General features: G+C 50.0%; 9 protein-coding genes across 9 annotated transcripts; 3 read left to right on the top strand and 6 right to left on the bottom strand.

Annotated features, from left to right (window-relative positions):
* Positions 1–102: 102 nt before the first annotated feature.
* Positions 103–717, bottom strand: K452DRAFT_311374 (uncharacterized protein; the record flags this gene model as incomplete). Its single annotated transcript, XM_033543417.1, has 1 exon — positions 103–717. One exon carries the CDS (start codon positions 715–717, stop codon positions 103–105), a length of 615 nt encoding a protein of 204 aa, XP_033394135.1.
* Positions 718–860: 143 nt separating this feature from the next.
* K452DRAFT_311373 (uncharacterized protein) lies at positions 861–1,897 on the bottom strand (the record flags this gene model as incomplete). Its single annotated transcript, XM_033543416.1, has 2 exons — positions 861–1,702; positions 1,759–1,897. The coding sequence occupies 2 exons, from the start codon at positions 1,895–1,897 to the stop codon at positions 861–863; spliced, it is 981 nt and encodes a 326-aa protein (XP_033394134.1).
* Positions 1,898–3,709: 1,812 nt separating this feature from the next.
* On the bottom strand, positions 3,710–4,443 carry K452DRAFT_234076 (uncharacterized protein; the record flags this gene model as incomplete). The annotated part of the gene is made up of 3 exons (XM_033537348.1): positions 3,710–3,874; positions 3,946–4,011; positions 4,096–4,443. The coding sequence occupies 3 exons, from the start codon at positions 4,441–4,443 to the stop codon at positions 3,710–3,712; spliced, it is 579 nt and encodes a 192-aa protein (XP_033394133.1).
* A 704-nt stretch (positions 4,444–5,147) lies between these two features.
* Positions 5,148–7,218, top strand: K452DRAFT_321006 (uncharacterized protein; the record flags this gene model as incomplete). Its single annotated transcript, XM_033544366.1, has 3 exons — positions 5,148–5,475; positions 5,528–5,886; positions 5,965–7,218. 3 exons carry the CDS (start codon positions 5,148–5,150, stop codon positions 7,105–7,107), a joined length of 1,830 nt encoding a protein of 609 aa, XP_033394132.1. The 3' UTR covers positions 7,108–7,218.
* A 13-nt stretch (positions 7,219–7,231) lies between these two features.
* K452DRAFT_255887 (uncharacterized protein) lies at positions 7,232–9,967 on the bottom strand. Its single transcript, XM_033538374.1, has 8 exons — positions 9,741–9,967; positions 9,571–9,693; positions 9,253–9,512; positions 8,637–9,178; positions 8,303–8,576; positions 8,071–8,246; positions 7,812–7,995; positions 7,232–7,758 (listed from the first exon to the last, which is right to left on the bottom strand). Exons 1-8 carry the CDS (start codon positions 9,785–9,787, stop codon positions 7,307–7,309), a joined length of 2,058 nt encoding a protein of 685 aa, XP_033394131.1. The 5' UTR covers positions 9,788–9,967; the 3' UTR covers positions 7,232–7,306.
* Positions 9,968–10,566: 599 nt separating this feature from the next.
* Positions 10,567–11,271, bottom strand: K452DRAFT_276788 (uncharacterized protein; the record flags this gene model as incomplete). Its single annotated transcript, XM_033539295.1, has 1 exon — positions 10,567–11,271. The coding sequence occupies exon 1, from the start codon at positions 11,038–11,040 to the stop codon at positions 10,567–10,569; it is 474 nt and encodes a 157-aa protein (XP_033394130.1). The 5' UTR covers positions 11,041–11,271.
* A 1,183-nt stretch (positions 11,272–12,454) lies between these two features.
* K452DRAFT_276785 (uncharacterized protein) lies at positions 12,455–13,733 on the top strand (the record flags this gene model as incomplete). Its single annotated transcript, XM_033539294.1, has 3 exons — positions 12,455–13,023; positions 13,076–13,365; positions 13,417–13,733. 3 exons carry the CDS (start codon positions 12,455–12,457, stop codon positions 13,731–13,733), a joined length of 1,176 nt encoding a protein of 391 aa, XP_033394129.1.
* Positions 13,734–14,350: 617 nt separating this feature from the next.
* Positions 14,351–15,433, top strand: K452DRAFT_216366 (uncharacterized protein; the record flags this gene model as incomplete). Its single annotated transcript, XM_033536254.1, has 2 exons — positions 14,351–14,831; positions 14,928–15,433. Coding segments are annotated over 2 exons (987 nt in total), but the record flags the coding sequence as incomplete, so codon positions are not given.
* A 2,859-nt stretch (positions 15,434–18,292) lies between these two features.
* Positions 18,293–19,093, bottom strand: K452DRAFT_311366 (uncharacterized protein; the record flags this gene model as incomplete). Its single annotated transcript, XM_033543415.1, has 1 exon — positions 18,293–19,093. The coding sequence occupies one exon, from the start codon at positions 19,091–19,093 to the stop codon at positions 18,293–18,295; it is 801 nt and encodes a 266-aa protein (XP_033394127.1).
* Positions 19,094–19,641: the final 548 nt, after the last annotated feature.

Here is a 19,641-nt window from a genome sequence, read left to right as displayed (position 1 = left end):
CCGTCTAACGTCCATCAGTCTAGTCTTTAGAAATTCATAAAAGGAATAGAACACTAAAAATAGAAATGTACATATGTCCTACTGAAAATTAAGATTCGGAGATCATGCTCCTCGGGAAGAATTAATCTGAGGTCTGGTTTCTTCAGCCTGAAGTTCTACAGGATTAGGAACATCAGCCTCGAGCTCTCCAGAAGAAGGAGCGTCAGCCTTGAGCTCTGCACAATCGTCTTCCAGGCTTGCTATTTCCACAGGACGGCCCACAATCCCCATCTCATGAAGCTGGTTTTGTTGTCCCGGAAACTCTGGTAGGTGAAGACTTGATGGCTCTGAGGATTGAGAACCGCTCAAGGCCTCCTTCCGGCGACGCAGAACAAAGAAGGTCCATAGCGCTGTCGCTATCAAGACGAGGGCTCCTACGCTTACACTAACCCCTATTCCAATTTTAGCGGCCGCTGACAGCCCAGAAGGACCGCTGTGTAGTACTGCCCAATGTTTGTTCCAACTCTGTGCAAACAATTGGGGGTCTGAAGGGATATTGTATAGTTCTGTCTGATCACTTTCGATGTTTGTAAGGCCCTTTGGACTATCCTGGGCTGCAGGGCCTGGGGCTTGAGCGAGCCAGGAGCGTTTTTGTCGAAAGTTGCGGCCGAGAAAAGCGGCTTGTAGGAATGCGCGGCCGAGGCGGTAATGGTCGCCTACTCCAGGAAAAAATTGCATGCAAGGGAAATATGACGTTCTTCTTCCCACGACGGGGTGGTCCAGGGTGAGGTCAAGGAGGGCGAAGGGCACTTTTATGGTGACGTTTTCGGTGTCTTTGTAACCAGGAGGAAAGGTGAAAGAGAGGTAGGCAGGCGACTTTACTATTTTTCATATCGGGGGTCGTTCCTGTCCCAGAGATAGTACTTGGTGTTGCTGTCATAGAATATGGGCAATTCCTCTATAATTGCTTCGCATGTTTCGGTTGGAAGGCTGAGATATGGGGTTTGAGGGTCCGGAATAACGGTGATTTGCTCATAGCGGTTGTTTTTGCTAAGCAAAAGCCCGCTTTTGTTGTTGAAAACAAACGGAGATTCACCAATCTCTACGCCTATACCTATATCCAGCAGTGTAGGGGGGTCAGTGAATGTCGTATAGGGGCCGAGTACCCTTGCTTTATCATAACCACCAAACACCAAGCTTCCCGCATAGTTGAATGCTGCCGATCCGATATGGAGGCCGTACGAGTATGATGGTATGATTTTCCTGTGGAAAGCACCTCCAGCAAATGTCCAAGTAGGAGTATCTACGGCATCCTTGCCACCAACAGCAGTAAGTCTCTGCATCTCGTCTAAGTCATTGCCAAGGGCAAGGGAACCTAACACTGGTAAGTGAGGCTCCCCGTTGGGACTTTTGACTGATACGTTTGTGACGGCAGCCAAGGATACGTTGTAGATAGTTTGCTGGTTGATAGTCATGGCCAAAGGGTACACGAAGCTTGTTCTTGACTCGAGCCCCTGCGATAAGTCCGTCCAAGTTGTTTTCCAATCGGTATTTGTCTTACTGTTGGGGGTCCACGGCTGGCCTGTCCCACATTGATGAACCTCAGACGCACAAGCCCCTTCGGAAAGAACGTTTGAGGACCAAAATCCACCCGGTAAAAGGTCCACTGTCGATTGGCATTGGCTGATATTCGATCTCTCAGCTTCACTGCCTCCGATAGCAACTATGTTTATCAGTGATTGTTTGAAGCATCAAGTCTACCAATGATGTTGTACTCACCTGAGACAGCCTGCCACGGTCCATCTGGCCCATAATAGGTATTGCTCCAGGGTATTTCCAAGTACTGCGACGCATTTGTAATTTCGATAAAGAATAAAAGACATAGGACAATAACGAGACTAAAGAACTTGAACATCATGTTGTCGATGTTGGAGAGTTCCCGCAGTTATCGGTAGACCGCCGGAAAGGGAACCTGCCCGCCGAGTCCGCTTAGCTGAATGAGTAGAGTGGAAGAAAATGCAGATACGCGCTCTAGCTGATGATCCTATGAAAAATACGAAGGGATCGTGAAGATATCACAAAAGTCTTAGAGTGGGAAGGCAAGTGAGAGATTATGTCGACCCAGCTTCTCTTTGACAAAGAGAGAGAGTGAGGCTGAAACTGTAGAAAAGGAGACTTGCATTGGAGGCTCCATACTTCCAGCTTCGGTATGCAGGACGACCCTTTCGCGTATTGCCGGCTCCTGGCTTAAACAATTTTTCATAAATAGGAGAATGCATGACGAGATTTCGAAGGTTCAGTGAAGGAATAGGTGCGACGGCCCTATCAGTTCTCGATATGTTTCGCTGCATAGCCTCTGCGGAATGCTTAGATTAATGCTTCGGCTAGTACAATAGGCAATTGCTGATCATCTGTGTGGATTTAGCTTCGAAGTAAGATCTGAAGTGAATTACTCAACGAAATCTAGGGGTATGTTAGAACTGCGGCACACCAACCCACATAGCAAAAGACCAGATGATAGCCTCGTCGCTCGAGCATGTGTAACTCGCCGCTTCTATACGTCGACCCCTTCTTGCCAGGGATTGACGATACCACCTTGAGCTGACGCAGAGTTCAGCCTTGTGTTCCACAGTAGGAGGGCGCGAGTTAGTTCCCCCATCCCTTCCCTTTTAATGTACCACCGCACCTCTACCCTCTCGTTTAGATAGCTGTTCTCATTGTCTTCGTATCCGACGATTCGAGTGAGAGAGGGAAGTGCACCTGTGATGAGTGCGTAATAGATCAACGTCGAGAATTTCTGGTGCTTGAGAATGTCAACAGTTTCCCGGACAGTACCCGGAGATTCCAACTCCGGCTCGCTTCAACATGCAACTCAGCGTGAAAAATATGCGTGCGCATCTTAAGACTCTGAGCGCATGTGAGGTCGAGCAAGATCGAGATGACTTTTGACAGTGACGGTCCAAAGTACTAGTGGTACGAAGTACAGCTGATGGGGACGCGAAGACTCCAGGTAACGACTGGACAAGTTGACAACTCTGACGCGTATACAAGAGGCACGCAGGTTCGCGACCGACCGTGTGGAAAGCCACCCACTACTTGACAATCGAAGGAAAGCGCGAGACAGCGAGCCAAAACATGCAAGCAGCCAAAGCTACACAGGAGGATGGTCAAGTGAAGAATGGCGAAAATCTCCGGGTAACCATAACGCTCCGGGTAAAGTCACAGCAAACAAAGCCTCTTCCTCAAAGCTTCGCACAAGGCGAAAGCATCAATGAAAAGCCTTAAAAAAGGTGAACAGCAAAAATTGCGCCGGTGAAGCCCCCGAAGGAGATTCATACCGGCCCGCCACCGCGCTGTGCAATGCAGGGCAGTCCGATAAGTCGACCGTCTTCTTGATCACGGTGACTCCAACAAGGTAAGTATGATCGGAAAAGGGACTTCGTCTGGGGCGTGGGTTGGGCGGGCTTATATAGATGTCTGGCGAGGGGACGTGCCCAAGCGAGCCTTGGCGTGCTGAGATTTACTGCGGGCTGTGCTCGGATGTACGCAAGGCAAACGCGAACGCGAACGCGGTGTTGCCTAATGACGTAACTTCATTTTCTTCACGCGTCTTCCATTGATTTCCATTGATTTCCATTGCAGTCTACTACGTGCCTACCTATCTAGGAGTAGGTGGTACCTGCTGTCCTTCACTTCCACTGTCGATCGGAGCTTTGCAGTAGGTAGCATATCAATTCGCTTCTCTCCAAATCTTCGGAAGAGGTCCATCGACGCCATACAATGGATCTGCCTCTGGGACTGGGACTTCGGTGCAGAGCTTTGCGAGCCTTTGCGTCTCCTCAGGTCCTTTGTCACCCCAGTTCATGTCGAATCTCTTCTCTTCCACCAAGGCGGCCTGTTTGAGATCAAAAGAAATGGAAATTAGCCACCCTTGCCCATGACGGCGCAATATCACGCAGAACTTACATCTGGATAGAAACCAATATACTCATAATCGTCTTTGGCCTCCAGCGAAGCGTGCGAGATACCAGCCTGTCCCAAAGACATTAGACAACTTGAACACGTACTTCACGTACTTCATCGGCAGCCTTGTGCAGAACAAGTTGTGGAACTAACCGGGAAAACAAACACGTCGCCTTTACCCACGGTGAGCTTAAGTCCATGCTCATTTCCTTGCTCATCAACATCTGGATCCTGAGGCGACTTCCCCAGCAGGTAGGTTGTGCTGCCTGCTACGACGCCATAGCATTCATGGCAGTTGGAATGGAAGTGCGGCTTGTAGAATGCTTTCCAATGACCACCTTTCAGCCAACCATTCGGCTCGATGGTCGCCAAGATGCTGTCCGGTTTGGTGTCTTTCAGCGCATTACGGTACACAATGATCGGCAACTTGGAATTCGGTACGTGGGGTGTAGGCTTGATCCAGTGGGTTTCCGGTTCGATTCTCCCGGATGTCGAAACCATTCTGGACCTGTAATGTGGGACGAGGAGGAATGGAGTTGAGCGAGGATGAAGGGTACGACGGTAAGAAAGATTCGCAACTGTGCTTGGTCTCAGAAACATTCTGCGATATCTGTCTCTTTATGTTAATCTGATCGGGACTTGAGATGTGGTTGAGCACTCGAGGCAAGCTCAGGTGGGGAAGGTAAGTCCGGCCCCTCCCCCACCATCGTCATCTTATCACTCTCCAACCAATCATCCGCTCTTCCTATCTAAAATTGCATGTCGAATGCGTTTCACGGGGACCGTGGTGTTGCGCTACGGAATCCGGTTCCGGTTCCGTGCTTCTACCCCGCACGACAATCTTTCCTATCCGAGGACCGGAAATGGCATCCGATTTCCATATTCGGATTATGGATCGACCAATAGATTTTGGCGAATTATCAGATACTCCGTCTACCACTGACTTTGCGATAACGATTCATTGTGGAGACCAGGTGCTACCCGGTGACAGAGGGACACCGGCTTCTGGTTGCGACTTTGGAAGATAAAGTGAGTGGCGGTGGGGTATGTCCTACTCCATCATACTATAAATGGATTGAAGAATGGCAGAAGGTTAGGATAAGACCAGAGCATTTTGAGACTCTTGGAAATACCTACTTCTAGATCCGTTGCCTTGTCTATCAATCAATCCATTCCGTCTCCGATACAACTTCTTCAGCTCCGCGATGACCCAAATCACCACAACCCCTTTTGGAGCGCCTAATCTATCGAATGGTGTTCCGAATGGTTTACCTCCGGAAATATCAAACAGATCAGTGAATGGAGAGACACACAAACCGCTTGATGGGGCGCAGCGAAAAGCATGGATCTCTGAACGATGCGTTGACCAGCCCAGGCCGCTGAAGCTTATCTATATTGGTGCCGGTGTCTCTGGCATCACAGGCGCCATTTCCTTCTTGGAGAAGGTGCCCAACCTTGAGCTGGTGATATACGAGAAGAACCCGGAAGTGGGTGGAACGTGGTATGAGAACAGGTATCCAGGATGCGCATGTGGTATGTACTATTCCTCATCACACTTCCGCTCCCGACTAACTTTCTTCATTAGATGTTCCCTCCCACTCCTACCAGCTCAGCTTTGAGTCTTGGCCAAAATGGAGCCAGTTCTTCTCCGGAGCCCCGGAAATCCTCGAATACTGGAAAATGGTGGCACAGAAATACGACGTTAGGAAACGGATCCGCTTCGAGCAAAAGTGCATCGGAGCCCGTTGGAGCGAAACCAGCTCCAAGTGGTTTGTGCAAATCCAAAACTTGGCAACAAAGGAGATTTTTGAGGATTCGGCCGACGTGCTCATGACTGGGGAAGGCGTGTTGAACCAGTGGAATTGGCCTGACATAACCGGCATTCACAACTTTAAAGGGCCACTTCTTCACAGTGCCAGTTGGGACGCTTTCTTCAATCCAGAGGTATGGGGTTTACGTTCCTTGCCTTTCCATCACCATCACTAAAAGGATGATTACTCACAACTATCCCAAAATGTACAGGGTAAATCAGTCGCCGTGATAGGAGCAGGCAGCAGTGGCATTCAGATAGTCCCGGCCATCCTACCTGCAGTAAAATCTATGGATCACTATGTGCGCGGCCGCACTTGGATCGCCAACCAAGGCGGCGGTGAACTACTCAAGGAAAGAACCTCTGGCAAAGGCGGTAATTTCGCCTACACGGACGAGGAAAAATCAATGTGGGAAAACAACCGTGAAGTATATCTGGCATACCGAAAAGCACTGGAGTTTGGCTTGCAGAGTGGCTTCGGCATCACACACAAGGACCACTTGAAACAAAAGGAAGCCCGGGCTCAGTACTCGGAAAACATGCGTCAAAAACTTCGAGACAAACCGGAGATAATCGAACACTTGATGCCAACATATCCGCCATTTTGCAAGCGGTTGACACCCGGTCCTGGCTACCTAGAGGCGTTGACCTCGCCAAAAGTCAACGTAATTCCCACCGCCATCTCACACATTGACGAGACAGGCATCGTCACAACCGACGGCATACACCACCCCGTCGACGTGATAATCTGCGCAACCGGCTTTCAAACCACACCGGGCAGCCACGGCTTCCCCATCTACGGTCGCGACGGCAGCAACCTGCGCGAGCGGTACCAAGTCCGACCAGAAACATACCTTGGTCTCAGCACGTCCGGGTTCCCGAACTTCTTCCAGTCCCTCGGGCCCAACGCCTTCCAAGGCGCGGGGAACCTGCTCATCATGATCGAGTACACGCACCAGTACGTGGCGCAGATCCTTGCGAGGCTGGCGTACGGCAACATCGGGACGGTGGAGCCGAAGCGGTGGGCCGTCGAGGCTTTCACCAACTACTGCGACGAGTTCTTCAAGCGCACCGTCTTTGCCGACGAGTGCGATAGCTGGTATAAGTCTGCGCCGGCGGGGGCGACGCGCGAGGAGAAGCGCCGCGGGAGGGTTACGGCGCTTTGGCCTGGCAGCAGTTTGCATGCTGTTAATGTGTTGAGCGAGGTCAGGTGGGAGGATTATGAGTCTCGTCCTTGGGATGGGAATCCGTTTGGCTGGTTTGGGAATGGCTGGACGAGGGCGGAGAGGGATGAGGGGGCGGGCGTGGAGGCGAGGACTTGGTATTTGAATAATACGAACATCCTCAGGACGTGATAACGCCGTCGATAGAGTGGAAACGGCCAGTTTGCAAGTATGGCGTATGAAGTGTGGGTATTTTCGGGGTTGGAGTTGTTTTGAATTATGAAGTTAATGATATTTTGGGTGAACTGCGATGACTGAGTGATCTTGCATCCGACATTGTTTGTCTACCAAACTTTGGAAGCTGTGAAGTTTTCATGAAAATAAAGAAAAACTATAGCAAATCCCCCGCATCCATCGAAGGATGGCCAGATACGCTATAGATATTCAAAAACTCGGCAACATTCAGAAGCTGCGAGGACATCAACGTATCAAGATCTCCCGAGCCCTCCATCATCCTCATGAGCTCTCCAGTATTGCCCAATGGAGTCATTGGCACATATACAGATGTATTGCCCGTCGTGGCAGCATCAATCTCTGCCATTGCAGCAGAAGTCCTCTCCAAAGCCGCCTTTGCTTCTCCAAGCATAAACTCCAGATGCCTCAGCTCGGACAGCCGAACACTGGCCACCAAGTTCCCTTTGAAGCCCATTTCGTCCAGAACGTCGTATACAGTGTGCAACAGATCTTCGGCGTCGCTTGATATGGCTGGACTAACAGTGTTTGTCATTGCGATGGCCATGCCGGCGGACAAGGCGCTTTCCAGATCGAATGGGATAAAGCTCTCTGGGAATTTAATAAGCAAATTATGCCGTGATAGAGTTAGCGGGAAAACGAACCTATCAAAGATTGCTCTTGCAGTGCTCGGAGAACGGTTACGATTTTCCTTGCTGATTCGTAGCACACTTGCAGCAGAATCCGGACTGGATCAGCCAAGACGGAGGACGTGTTCTCGCCATCCAATGTCTCCAAGCGCTTATCGAAGAAACTGAGGAGAAAGGGGCGTGTGGCTAGTAGAATGCACTTGCAAAGATTGTTACTGGTGTTCTGAGAATGGGCACACCGCCACAATGTAGCTACACAGAGCTGGTATCTTACCTGATGGTAAAGCAGATTCAAGTGACCAGACACACGAGGGATCCCTTTCCCTTGGTTTGGCGGAGGTACCTCGAAGTTGGCGGCGAGCTCATCCGCTACGTTGGCTACTCGTCGGAGAACGTCCTGTGTGCTGGATATGAAAGTCTGTTCCCATCTTCCATCGATGCCATAAACGACTTAACAGTGCGGTCAGCGAGAATACGCAGAAGTATGAGTTGAAAAGAGTACATACTGTTGACGACCTGCGCCAATGTTTGGGAGAGCTTGACGTGGATCTCTATCGCAGCTGTTTTTTGCCTCGAGTCGGGGAAAGCCGGCAGTGGCGCGGTGATATCGTTGTCGTGAACACTCATTGGAACTCCCATCAGTGCAGACATCTGGCGATCTAGAATGAACACTGTCCACCAGATTTTTCGACATCGTTGAATATGCGATTCTTCGAGTGGTCCGGGTCGGATGTCGGTGTGCATTCCCTCAAGGAAAGCTAAGCGCATCGCTTGTCCAATCTACGAAAAGTCATGTCAAAATAAAGTGTTCATGCTGATAGGATAGTTAAGAGAGCTTACAAGGTTGTGAGCAGCCCATCTGGAATCAAGGGCTTGGTGGTAGAGTGCCATGCAGCAGAGGATCTCGGTAGAGACAACAGGGTCTCGCACTAGCTGCATCACACCAGGAAGTAACGCCGTTGCGCGGACGAACCAATCAGATCCAGGTGGTCGTTTCGTCCGATTATTGCTGACGACAAAAGCTTTTCCAAATGCGAGGAGCACCAGGAAATGGATGTACCAAAATCTCATCGTGTTCATTTTCTGCTGCGGGTTCTCGTAGAACTCGTATAGTTGCGGCATGAAAGTGGCTTCATCAAATAGATGGAATATCTGGCCTGTCCGGAACTTGACTGTGTTGATAAGGTATATTGAGAAGTCTAGTGATGGAAGACTGGTGGCGTCGGGGATCACTGTCGTCTGCATATCATCCAAGCCCAAGTCGTAGGTTCTCCCGTCACCGTGTAGCATCTCTGATGGGAAATGGTTGCGGTGCAGGCGCTTGTATGTAAGGCGTAAGACTCGTTGTATGAATGACCAATTTGAAGAATGGCCTAAAAATACTTGAGTTGAATGTGAGTTTGGATATTTCGGGCATTAAAAAAGACAAAGCTAGAAGCAAAAATCTTGTACTCACGAGCTCGTCCTTCTTGATCGATGATGTGCGTCGAGGGTCCTGCCGACAACGGATTCGTCATTCGGATGTCTTCACTCTCGTCTTCATACTGCGGAGATTGTTCTCCAGGAGCAGTCGCCAAATCAGTGTGTTGAGACGGCTCTGAAGCTGGAGTGGCCGTATCCTCTGGAGAAACAGGATCTGTTGCCCTTGGTAGAGGAACATTACGCTCCACAGTAGCTTCCAGTTGTGAGATTCTGTTTTTGAGCTCGGTGAGGTATCTAAAACCATCATAATGTCAGACAAGGATTTTCAGTGCTGTTAAAGGTAGTCACTTACTTTTTCGTGACCACTCTTTTGGGCTCTTCCGTATCCCATACACAGTTAGTCTTCCGACGTATACAACCTTCGCACGGCTTCCTTCCTGAGCATTTGATTTTCTGCCGGCGGCATCGATCGCATCTCCATTTTGTCAGTTTTGGGGATCAGCGGTGTAGGACGTTACGTACGCATTCGAACATCGCTTTTTGGTATTCGGATCCCTGCAGGAATCCATCTATCATGATAGTTCTCCTTGGCGTTCTCCTTCTTAGCAATAAAGTAGTTAAAGACGACCGGCTAAACGAATTGGGAAAGGATGAAGAGCCTAGTTAATGGTTAGTGATTTACGACACTGTAAACGTCGATAAGGATAAGGCAGTGGCAAGCTAATCTCTGGTAAATTGTGAGGCAATAGTGCAAAAGACGTTACTTTTGAGATGGCAATCTCCGTCCGGAGAATGGCTTTTTGCAAGACCTTGCATTTGTCGGGATGTTAGCTTACCCCGCCTATCGTGAATGTAAAATAATCTGGGGTTTGCCGGGTTGGCCATTCTGTTACCTAATTATCATGCAGTAGTATTATCTTAGCAGTTTACCCCGCAATTCTGAAGATGCTTCCTCCCGGGGTTCCATTACGACTTCAACGCAAAAATATGTCTGTGGGAGTACATGATATCATGATACAGCTTATAATGATCAAAGTAATGCTGTGGCTGCATTTTGCTTTGCCGCGTGATAATGTGGTAGAAGAGTTGGGCGGGGTCGGTTATCTAATCCGCTTGCGCACCGGCTTCAGGAGCCGGTCATCCCGATAGGTAAACAAGACGCCGATCTGACCTACTTGCATCTTTGTGCTACCTATAGATTCCTTAATCTAGCTTGAGACACTCTTTTGTCGCTCTTGTGGTAGCTTCTTCGTCAATCACTCAAGATTTCGTTGGTTGTGCGTCACTGACCGTGGAATGAGCGTTCTTGAATTTTCTTGTCTTCGCCTCGATTTTTATCTTCTGCCAATTACTTGCGGTACCACATTCTCGTCACCTTAGTCCGTCTCATCTTCTTTTGTAGCTGAAAGATGCCATACATCAATGCCTCAGCTGTAGGCGGGCAGCCCGGTACATATATGTCGACGGGGATGATTCTGTCCACACCTCTCACCACGCTGTAACTGTAGTGGTAATAACCTCCACCATTCGCACAGCTTCCCATGCTAATAACCCACTTCGGATCAGGCATTTGGTCGTAACACAACCGTACCGCTGGACCTATTTTGTTCGTGACTGTGCCAGCAACAATCATAACATCGGCCTGACGCGGTGAGGCGCGGAAGATGATGCCAAGACGGTCCTGGTCATAGCGAGGCATAGAGAGGTGCATCATTTCAATGGCACAGCAGGCCAAACCAAAACTGAGAGGCCAGAGAGAGCCTTGGCGTGCCCAGTTGGCAATTTGGTCAAGAGTTGTCCTAAGATCGCCAATCAGTGTCATCCTTGCTTCTCAGGCTTTCCGCTTTCATGGTGCCTACAAGACATGCTCCACAACACCTGTATCTTTGCGGATAGTCAAAGGGAGATCGGAGTTTGCATCGCGATTGCGATGCGTCGGAAGCGATTTTCGGTGATGGCCATCATTCAATGAACTGTACGGTCGTACGGTTGGCAACAACAGCCTAGGTGTATGCGAGCTCCAACATGGAATCCGTCGTAGAGAATTGTGGGCTAAATTTTCAAACATACGTTAGCATATTGTTATTGGATGATATAGTTTGTGAGTTTGTGACATACCAAGGCCAATTCTGTACTTCAACATTTTCCGCATTTTAAACATTTGTTGGTACAGTAAAAACAAAAAATTGAGTAGGTTAGAAAAAGAGGAACTGGGGATGTTTCTTAGGATAACTTCACTTGAATGTGAATCAGCAATTTATGGATTGCCGCTTTCGGTTAGAGCATCACCGGGTCGTCGGCTCGCGTTCGGGAAAACCCCTCAGCGGCGGCGAAAACCCACCTCCACGCCGCTGAAACCCCTCATACCGGCAAAAACCCACAACGTCCCAACTGCAACCTATTCTGCTCTTGGTCATCATAATGTCGTCTCCGAAACCGTCGAAAACCACGGTTTCAAAGCATAAGTGTCTTACTTGCAATAAAACCTATTCAACCAACAGCCATTTGCGACGTCATGAAGCTACACGTAAGCGTTCCAGCCGTAACTTCTTCGTTCATCTACTCAAAATATTTAGACAAACAGAATCGCTCAATCAAATGCCCATTTTGTGATCGCAAATTCGCTCGGATGTATGCTCTAAATACGTATCATTTGACAAAAGTTGTTACTGATATACAACAGTGACGGTGTCCGACGGCATTCTAAAACGTGTTCTAAGAAACAGCAAAATGGCGTAATACCGGCCACGAAACGAGGCAGAAAACCAAGAGCTTGTGATGCCTGTCGCGCAAGAAAAGTCCACTGTAACAGCAACCAGCCATGTGAAAGATGTCTGTCCGATGGCTCTTTATGCTCCTACTGCCATGTAAATGACGCCACGCCTACGACTCTTCTGGACCACAGCCCTGCAACTCATCACATAACACCCTCGGATGATAGAAGAGACCCCGATGCTGGCCGTATTCCTGTGTCGTTTCTACTTAGCTACACAGACCCGTCCAAATCAACGACAGAGGTGTTCCTCAACGAAGGCGGAGAGAAAGTCGAAGCGCTAGCAGAGCAGGCTGGATATTATGCTGAATTCGACGAGCAACCAAGCTACACATTCGACAATGACCTTGAGAGTCTTTTTCCTGGAATATCATTGAATTTTGTGACGGACTCGGAGTTGATGACGGACACGTTCGATCCAATAACTTTCTCGCTACCTCCAACATATGCGCTCGAAGGTCGAATGGAGGAGCTTCTTTCTCTTCTTGTAGCTCAAGATGAGACGAGTTCCAGGCATACATTGCCGCCATCCGACTTTCCCTTAGATGCGGCGAAAACAGTCTTTACGGCAAAGAATCTGGTCGACTATGCTTCGGCATATTTCAAACATTTCCATCACCACTGTCCACTGGTTCATAAAGCAACGTTTGAATTAGAAACGGCTCCCATCCACCTGGTTCTTGCTATATTCTTCTGTGGATTGATTAGAGTCGCACCTCATCACGATACGTCAACCAATCGAAGTTTCTTCTGCCTTGGGGAAGATTACATTTACGGGCTCTTACAGAACGTAGTGGCAAATGATGACGGAAGTTCTATGGAGAATGACGTCGAAATAGTCCAAGCTGCCCTGATCATGCTCTTTTTGCAGATTGCTTCCAGTGATGCGGTCACTCGGCATAGGATCCGAGTGAACAGACATCCAGAACTGGTTGCCTCTCTACGAGCACTCGGCTTGATGGAAGCGAAGCGTACTGTGGGCTGCAGCGCTTCCCATTGGAAGCAATTCATCACTGAAGAGATTAGAGTTAGGTATGATGCACTTGGTTTATTGCTTTTTATGCAAAGCTGCTCACTCAAACAGAACCGCGACCTGGGTGATTGCCGCGGATTGCTGGTGTACACTTCTTTTCAACAATCGTCCGCAAATAACCATATCGGAAATGATTGGAGACTTGCCCTGCGCCGGAGAGTTATTTGAAGCTTCCACGGCAGCTGAGTTTGAGGTTATAGCTACTTCGCTAGCTTATTCCATTCAGTCTCCGCCATGCCTAAGAGATTGGGTTTCATCATTAATGCAAGAGACATGGTTAGGTCCTGAAGAAGCTCATTCCCATTTAATGGGCTTGGGACATTTACAATTATGTCTTCTTGGTAAGTTCAGTGATACGATTAAGCAAGAGATGCTCACTAACTTCACTAAAGCTCTCAACTCTGTCATTTTCGCCTGGCGGACTAGTCTCTTAATTTCTTCATCATCTCACTACCTCCTTCGTGCGATGAACAGGTGGAAAGAGCATTGGGATGTTGTTTATGCAAGGTACACGAAGGAACAAGTGCAGGCTATCGGAATCGCTAGGCATAGTCCAGAGACGTGGACTGTTGCGCGGATGCTTATCGAAGTTGCGCAGTCGAAGAACTTAAGAGGCCGATATGCGAGAGGAATTCCAACGGATTCTTTAAAGGACTTTCACGAATTCATCCGCTTGTACAGGATGGATCCCTCGGAAAACGACAAATAAGCACTGCGAAAAAGGCTAGCAGGGGTTGTCATTGGCGCAATTACAGTCGAAGGGGATTGGTTGTTATACGAGGAGCAGCGGGGGCTTACTGGATGTTACACATATACCCCGCTTGCAAAAAGAGAAGCTTGAGGCAAAGAAATATCTATCTACTTTCTCACTCCGATCGACAACACCCAATGGAAGACACAGCATGTCAAGTGTGCCTCGACTTTTCGCTATCTGATGAGCTCACTACAACATTCCAGTACATCCGAAAGTTTGACTTACAGACACTTCGAATATCTGCCCGGCAAGGATGTAGCATCTGTTGGCTATTTCACACTTCCGTGAGCCTTTTCAGGCACTTGATCGATGGTCGGTCTGAGAGCGATGTCAAAGTCACGATCTACAGATGGTATACTGAGGAGGTGACAGTAGCATTGAGCTGGGATGAGAGGCTGGGAGAGTACGATCCTCAATACACGCTTTACCTGTATATGCAAGCTGGTATGTTTAAGTTAGCACTGACTGAATGTACCCTTTACCAGGTTAATGCTGACTTAAGTGATATAGCGGAGCCGAAAAATCCCATGGACGGTCGCCTGAAAGTCCGGAAACACATCCTCGATCCTAAGTCAGACGAATGTATCGACCTAATAAAAAACTGGGTGCAGACCTGCTGCAATGATACAGCCGGTCACGCCGGATGTACCCTGCCGTCAACTGTTGACCTTCCGACCAGAGTTGTCGACATTGGCACGTTCGATGGGATGCAGGATCCTCTTCTAAAACAGACGAGGGGTGAAAAGGGGACATATATTGCCCTTAGCCATTGTTGGGGAAGAAAACAGATCATAAGGACAACAAAATCTACTCTTGAAACCCATAAAAGTAGAATCAAATGGTCGGCACTTTCCAAAACATTCCAAGATGCCATCACGACGACGCGGAAACTCGGGATTCGATACATCTGGATTGACTCACTTTGCATTATTCAAGATGACCCGCAAGATTGGGAAATCGAATCGACGAAAATGGCAGATATATACGAAGGTGCATATCTCACTATCGCGGCCACCGCAGCAGCGAGTGGTGAAGACGGCCTTTACAAGATTCGTTCACCGCCAAAACAAACCCTACTACCGGGATATAAACAGCCAGTCTTTGTGGAACTAAAGCCGAAGCATGACGATTTCGGCATACGGAGACGAGCCGATACAGCTGATGCGCCTCTCCTTTCTCGCGCATGGGTTTTCCAAGAGCGCATTCTTTCCAGCCGCGTCATCCACTTTGGTGCGGAGGAGATGCTATTTGAGTGCAAGAGCAAATTCCTATGCGAATGTGGCGGTGTTTCGACATATATCGGGCCGCATTCCCGACAAGTAAACTTCAAACAATCGTTTGCTCGCAACTTGAGGACTAGTTCTGTGCCAAACTGGCAGGAACTCGTTCGTGAATACACTGCGCGCGCTCTGACCTTCGAGCAGGACAGGCTACCGGCGCTCTCAGCGGTGGCCAGACGTCTGCAGCCTCTGATGGGAAGATACCTTGCAGGCATGTGGTACAATCAGTTACCCGGGAGTCTACTGTGGTCGGCTTATCCTGAAATGTTTGAAAACCCAACAACAAGTATTGAACTTCCGTGGAGGCCAGCACGACAATCTAATGCCAGTGTTGCTCCACCGACATGGTCTTGGGCCTCAATTGATGGTGCCGTTATCAATATCCTTGCAGCAGGAATGATAAAGGCAATAAGAGCGGAGGTTCTGGAAGCGGATACAACACCGCTATTAAATGATCCTTACGGCGTCATCGCAAAGGGCTATATCAAGCTAAAGGGGATCTTGGTCCCAGTATCACTACACCGACATACAGGGAAGAAGAGCTGTACCATTCGGAAAGGGACCTCGGAAGTGCGGTTTGAACCGGATATTGAACTGCCATTGTCCGTAAGTAATGAGATTGGGTGTCTCCTTATTGCAGATGGCTTTGGTGGATATCAGGAAACCCTGGTTGTTGAGCTTGTTGACGCATCAATATGTCAGTACCGCAGATTGGGCATGTTACGACCGCCACCTGAGTGGTTTGAAGGGGTTGAAGATAGTATTGTTATGCTCGTGTAGATCATCTGTGAACTGCTTAATTATTGCTTGTATCAAATGTTTCCTCCATACGTGGGTTGGGTGTAGTATAGGGGATACAATTCTAGTGAACATTGATATAACTGCGACGCGGCAAGCAAACTGAAAGCCTACAAAGCAAGGCAAGAGGCTGGCTTAGGATTTTATTGAGTTGAAACGATGAACCATACAACCTTTCAACTGTTTCACTTTTATACTCTTATACGATACCCTTATACCCTTGCAGCTTCTACTGATGTACATTCATAGCTCCTCAGTGACTATCAATTTTAGCAATCAAATATTCATAACTACGTAAGGAGTTAGGAATATGATCTTATTCAAACACTATTGAGTAAAGTGCAAATTTTCCGACGCCAACACTTAACTTGATGCAAAGGGTACGAAAGTTTGAGATCTATCAAGTATATAATGGTGACCTTCACATACGAGGAAAGATGCATTAAGATACAACAACTCGGAACCTTTCCGCCGTCTTGTTACCAAATTTAACAACCCAAACATGTTTTCCTTACCCAGCCACGTATATACTACAGATTTGGCAAAAGGAGACGGCAGTCAAGAAGGCATCATTTACTTTCGTCCCATCTTCTCTAATCCACTGCACAACCTTCCGCCACTGCTATCCAGGACGCAAAAAATCAAAAAACATACGACAGCTGGGATTCGCTAGTGGTCACCCTACTAATCAGCCGGTTCGCGGCTTGTGTATGGCAGAGCGGACGGGATGCCCAATTCTCCGCGACCTATGGTCGTATGTGCTTGGTGAAGGTGGTTGTTCAGCTTATACCCTGTGAAATTGAGCTCCCTTCCCACACCGTCAACCAGATTTTTTCGAATTATCAAAAACTTCTAAAGAACCACCTATCATTCTATAAGAGACCGGCAATAATTCTCAGCTTCATAACGAGCTTGACGCCTCCGCAATCACAAACCAAACCCAAGAACGTTACTTGCCTTGATAAAGCAATGACATTAACCACCAAATCCAAGTCTACAAACTGTAAAAATTCGCTTCTCACAATCAACAACCATTGCCCAACTAGTATTGGATAGCAGCCCATAAATTCACCACAATATCCCTTGTCACTGGTCTGGAAGAGAACAAAGCACACACCAACCAGGCGAATACTTTCCCTTGGCACCATGCCAACTGAAGGGAGTAATAGGCGAAATTGAAAACCGCTGGGCAGTCAATCTAATAAGAACACACCCAACTACATCAACTCTTAGGCCGCCAAAGCCGAGCTCAAATGTCTCCACCACGCCCACATGTCATCACGCACCACCGACACCTCTTGAAACCGCACATCAACAAACCCAAACCATCATCATCGTCATCACCATCAAATGCAACTCTACCCGCATCCTGTACAAGCTAACAACAAACCGCCCCCCAAAACATCAAAAGCGAACTAGAACCAACTCCTCACGAAACTTTGGCTGACCCTGCCCTGTTCTTCTCAAGCCTTGCCGCCCTCATTGCCGGGTCACTGTCTCCTGCTCCTTTAAACAGCAAAAGGAAGAGATTAAAATAAAAATAAAATAGCAAATTAGCCTTATCCCAACCTTTAAAACCTCTCACGCCGCATCCACCCATTAAGTGAAAAGGCGCTTCAAGAAAAGTAACGCAAAATCCCGACCGATACGCAATTTTCCCATCAACCCGTACCACCACCATATCCCAATAAGCACAAGACTTCGTGCTTCAACCCCAGACCCGCACCTAGATATCAGATCGCATCATCCCACACGCCGCGCCCTACCTCCACCACGTCCACCCCAAATCCTCTCTCAGCAGCCAGCTTATCTCGCAAGGAAGCGGACTTGCTTCGCCTCGCAAGGACGCTCTGTCTACGCAAGTCGCAGGTAGAGGGGCCTGTGCGCTTGAAAACAGGGTGCGGGTGAGGGTAGTGGGTGTTCTTGTCCTGTCTTGTCCTGGCTTGACTGGCTTGTGTGCAGGACCCTTGGAGTCCGGTTGCGCTTGGCTAACCAGCCCTTAGAGCAGCGGACGGGTGTCTGACGTTGAGCCCGTTGGTTGTTGGCGCGGTTGGTGGGTAGGTAGGAGGAAAGGAGGGAGGCGGCTTGTGCTGCGTGGCGCGGCGCGGTGGTGGTGGTTTCGTGTGGTGTGTTCGAGCGGAGGGGATATGGCCCTGGCCCTGATGATGGGCGACTGGTCGGCTCGCTCGCTCGCTCGCAAGGGAGGGAGGGAGGGATGGGGGTAGAATGCGGCACGCGCAAGAAGAGGCGTGTGCGCCGCCGAATAGGTGGCTTGCTTGCCAGGCTGTCCACGCGCGAGAGCGCATACCCAGCGCCAGCACCTCCGGCAGCAGCAGCGCCAAGACCACAGCGCCTCAACCGCAACCGCAACCGCAGCCTCACCTCAAAGCCATCCACACGCAAGCCCACGCTCTTGACCCACTGTTCCACTCCCCACTACAACAACAGCGCATCCCCCAGCATCTCTCCCCTCCCATCATCCCCCCTCTCCCTCTCCCTATCCCTATCCCTCTCCCTATCCCTATCCCTATCCCTCTCCCTATCCCTATCCCTATCCCGCCCCTCCCGCCTCCCACTCCACTCAACAGCGACGCCCTGCCCCTCCCGCAACACCCTCGCCAACCCCTCCATCGCCTCCACCTTCCTGCGATACAAATCCGCATCATCCGCCGCCGTAGACGGGACATGCGACGGGGTGCCCTGCCTGCGCGGCAGGAAGCCATTGGCCGGGCCGCCCATCCCAGCGCCTATCCCAGCCGGGAACGGTGACAGCGGCGGCTGCTGCTGCTGCTGCTGCTGAGCCAGTGCCTGCGCCTGTCCCACACCCACGCCTAACGGCTGCTGCGTCTGCGCCTGCGCGAGCGCCAGAACCTGCGCCTCCAGCACGCCGACCACCCTTTCCAGCGCGCCAGTGACGCGCTCCCTGTCCTCAGCCTGGCGCGCCAGCTGCGCGGTCAGCGCCTCGAGCGCTTTGACCAGTTTATTGTTGCCGCTGTCGGTCGTAGCAGCAGTAGGGGTGAGCGCCGGTGAGACGGCGGACGGCGTGTGCGTGTGCGAGTGCGGGTCGAGCAGGCCGGGCGGCACAGGCGGAAGATTGCGGGCACGTCCGCGCAGGAGGCCGAGGATGCCGGTGCCGCCGCCGACGACTACGGGGAGGAGGAGGAGCGCGAGCGCGGCGGCAACGAGGACGGCGATGATGGCGGGGAGGAGGGGGTCGGAGCTGTGCAGCGCGTCCATTGTGGCGGGAGCAGCGCGTCTATTGTGGCGGGAGCAGCGCGTCTGGGTGTAGTTTTCGGACGGCGGCGCACGTGAGTGAGAGTGAAGAACGGCGGGCGGAAGTTTCGTGACTGAGTTTGTGTTGTGTTGGGGGATTTGGAAAGTTTAAGGGACCGTCGAGGGGCCGCGGCTGCCACTGCGCGCGCGGCACGTGGGAGCGGGTGTGACGTTTGACGTGGGCCGGCGGCACTGCGCGATCGACGCCGGGGCCCTGGGCTAGCGCAAAAACTCAATTGGCACTTCACGCTGGGGCGGCGATGGGGTTGCGGCGTGTAGGTTTCTGACACGAAAGGTGTGGTGGTGAGGGAAGAGAAGATTAAGAGCTATGGATGCGCCTTGAATGGCTGATTAAAAGAGAAAGAGAGCTATGGTCAACAAACACCTCGCCGCGTGTGTATGGTCCCGGCCGTCGTGTCATACTCCCATCTAGCGCCTAAAACACTGCCGCCGCTGACGTGTTGGACGATGCGAGTGTAGAACCGTTGTCGTCCATGAACCGCCTGCGTGTA

This window comes from Aplosporella prunicola (assembly GCF_010093885.1).
Source record: "Aplosporella prunicola CBS 121167 unplaced genomic scaffold K452scaffold_23, whole genome shotgun sequence".
NCBI lineage: Eukaryota > Fungi > Ascomycota > Dothideomycetes > Botryosphaeriales > Aplosporellaceae > Aplosporella > Aplosporella prunicola.
This window is presented reverse-complemented; position numbering and strand designations above follow the sequence as displayed.

Bases quoted from the DNA above. Each gene is read 5' to 3' on its own strand.
- K452DRAFT_255887 (XM_033538374.1), bottom strand. From the start codon at position 9,787: ATGGATTCCTGCAGGGATCCGAATACCAAAAAGCGATGTTCGAATGC. The intron at 9,513-9,570 runs GTAAGTGACTAC...TGATGGTTTTAG, and splicing joins AAAAGAGTGGTCACGAAAAA to ATACCTCACCGAGCTCAAAA. The intron at 8,247-8,302 runs GTATGTACTCTT...CGCACTGTTAAG, and splicing joins ATTGGCGCAGGTCGTCAACA to TCGTTTATGGCATCGATGGA.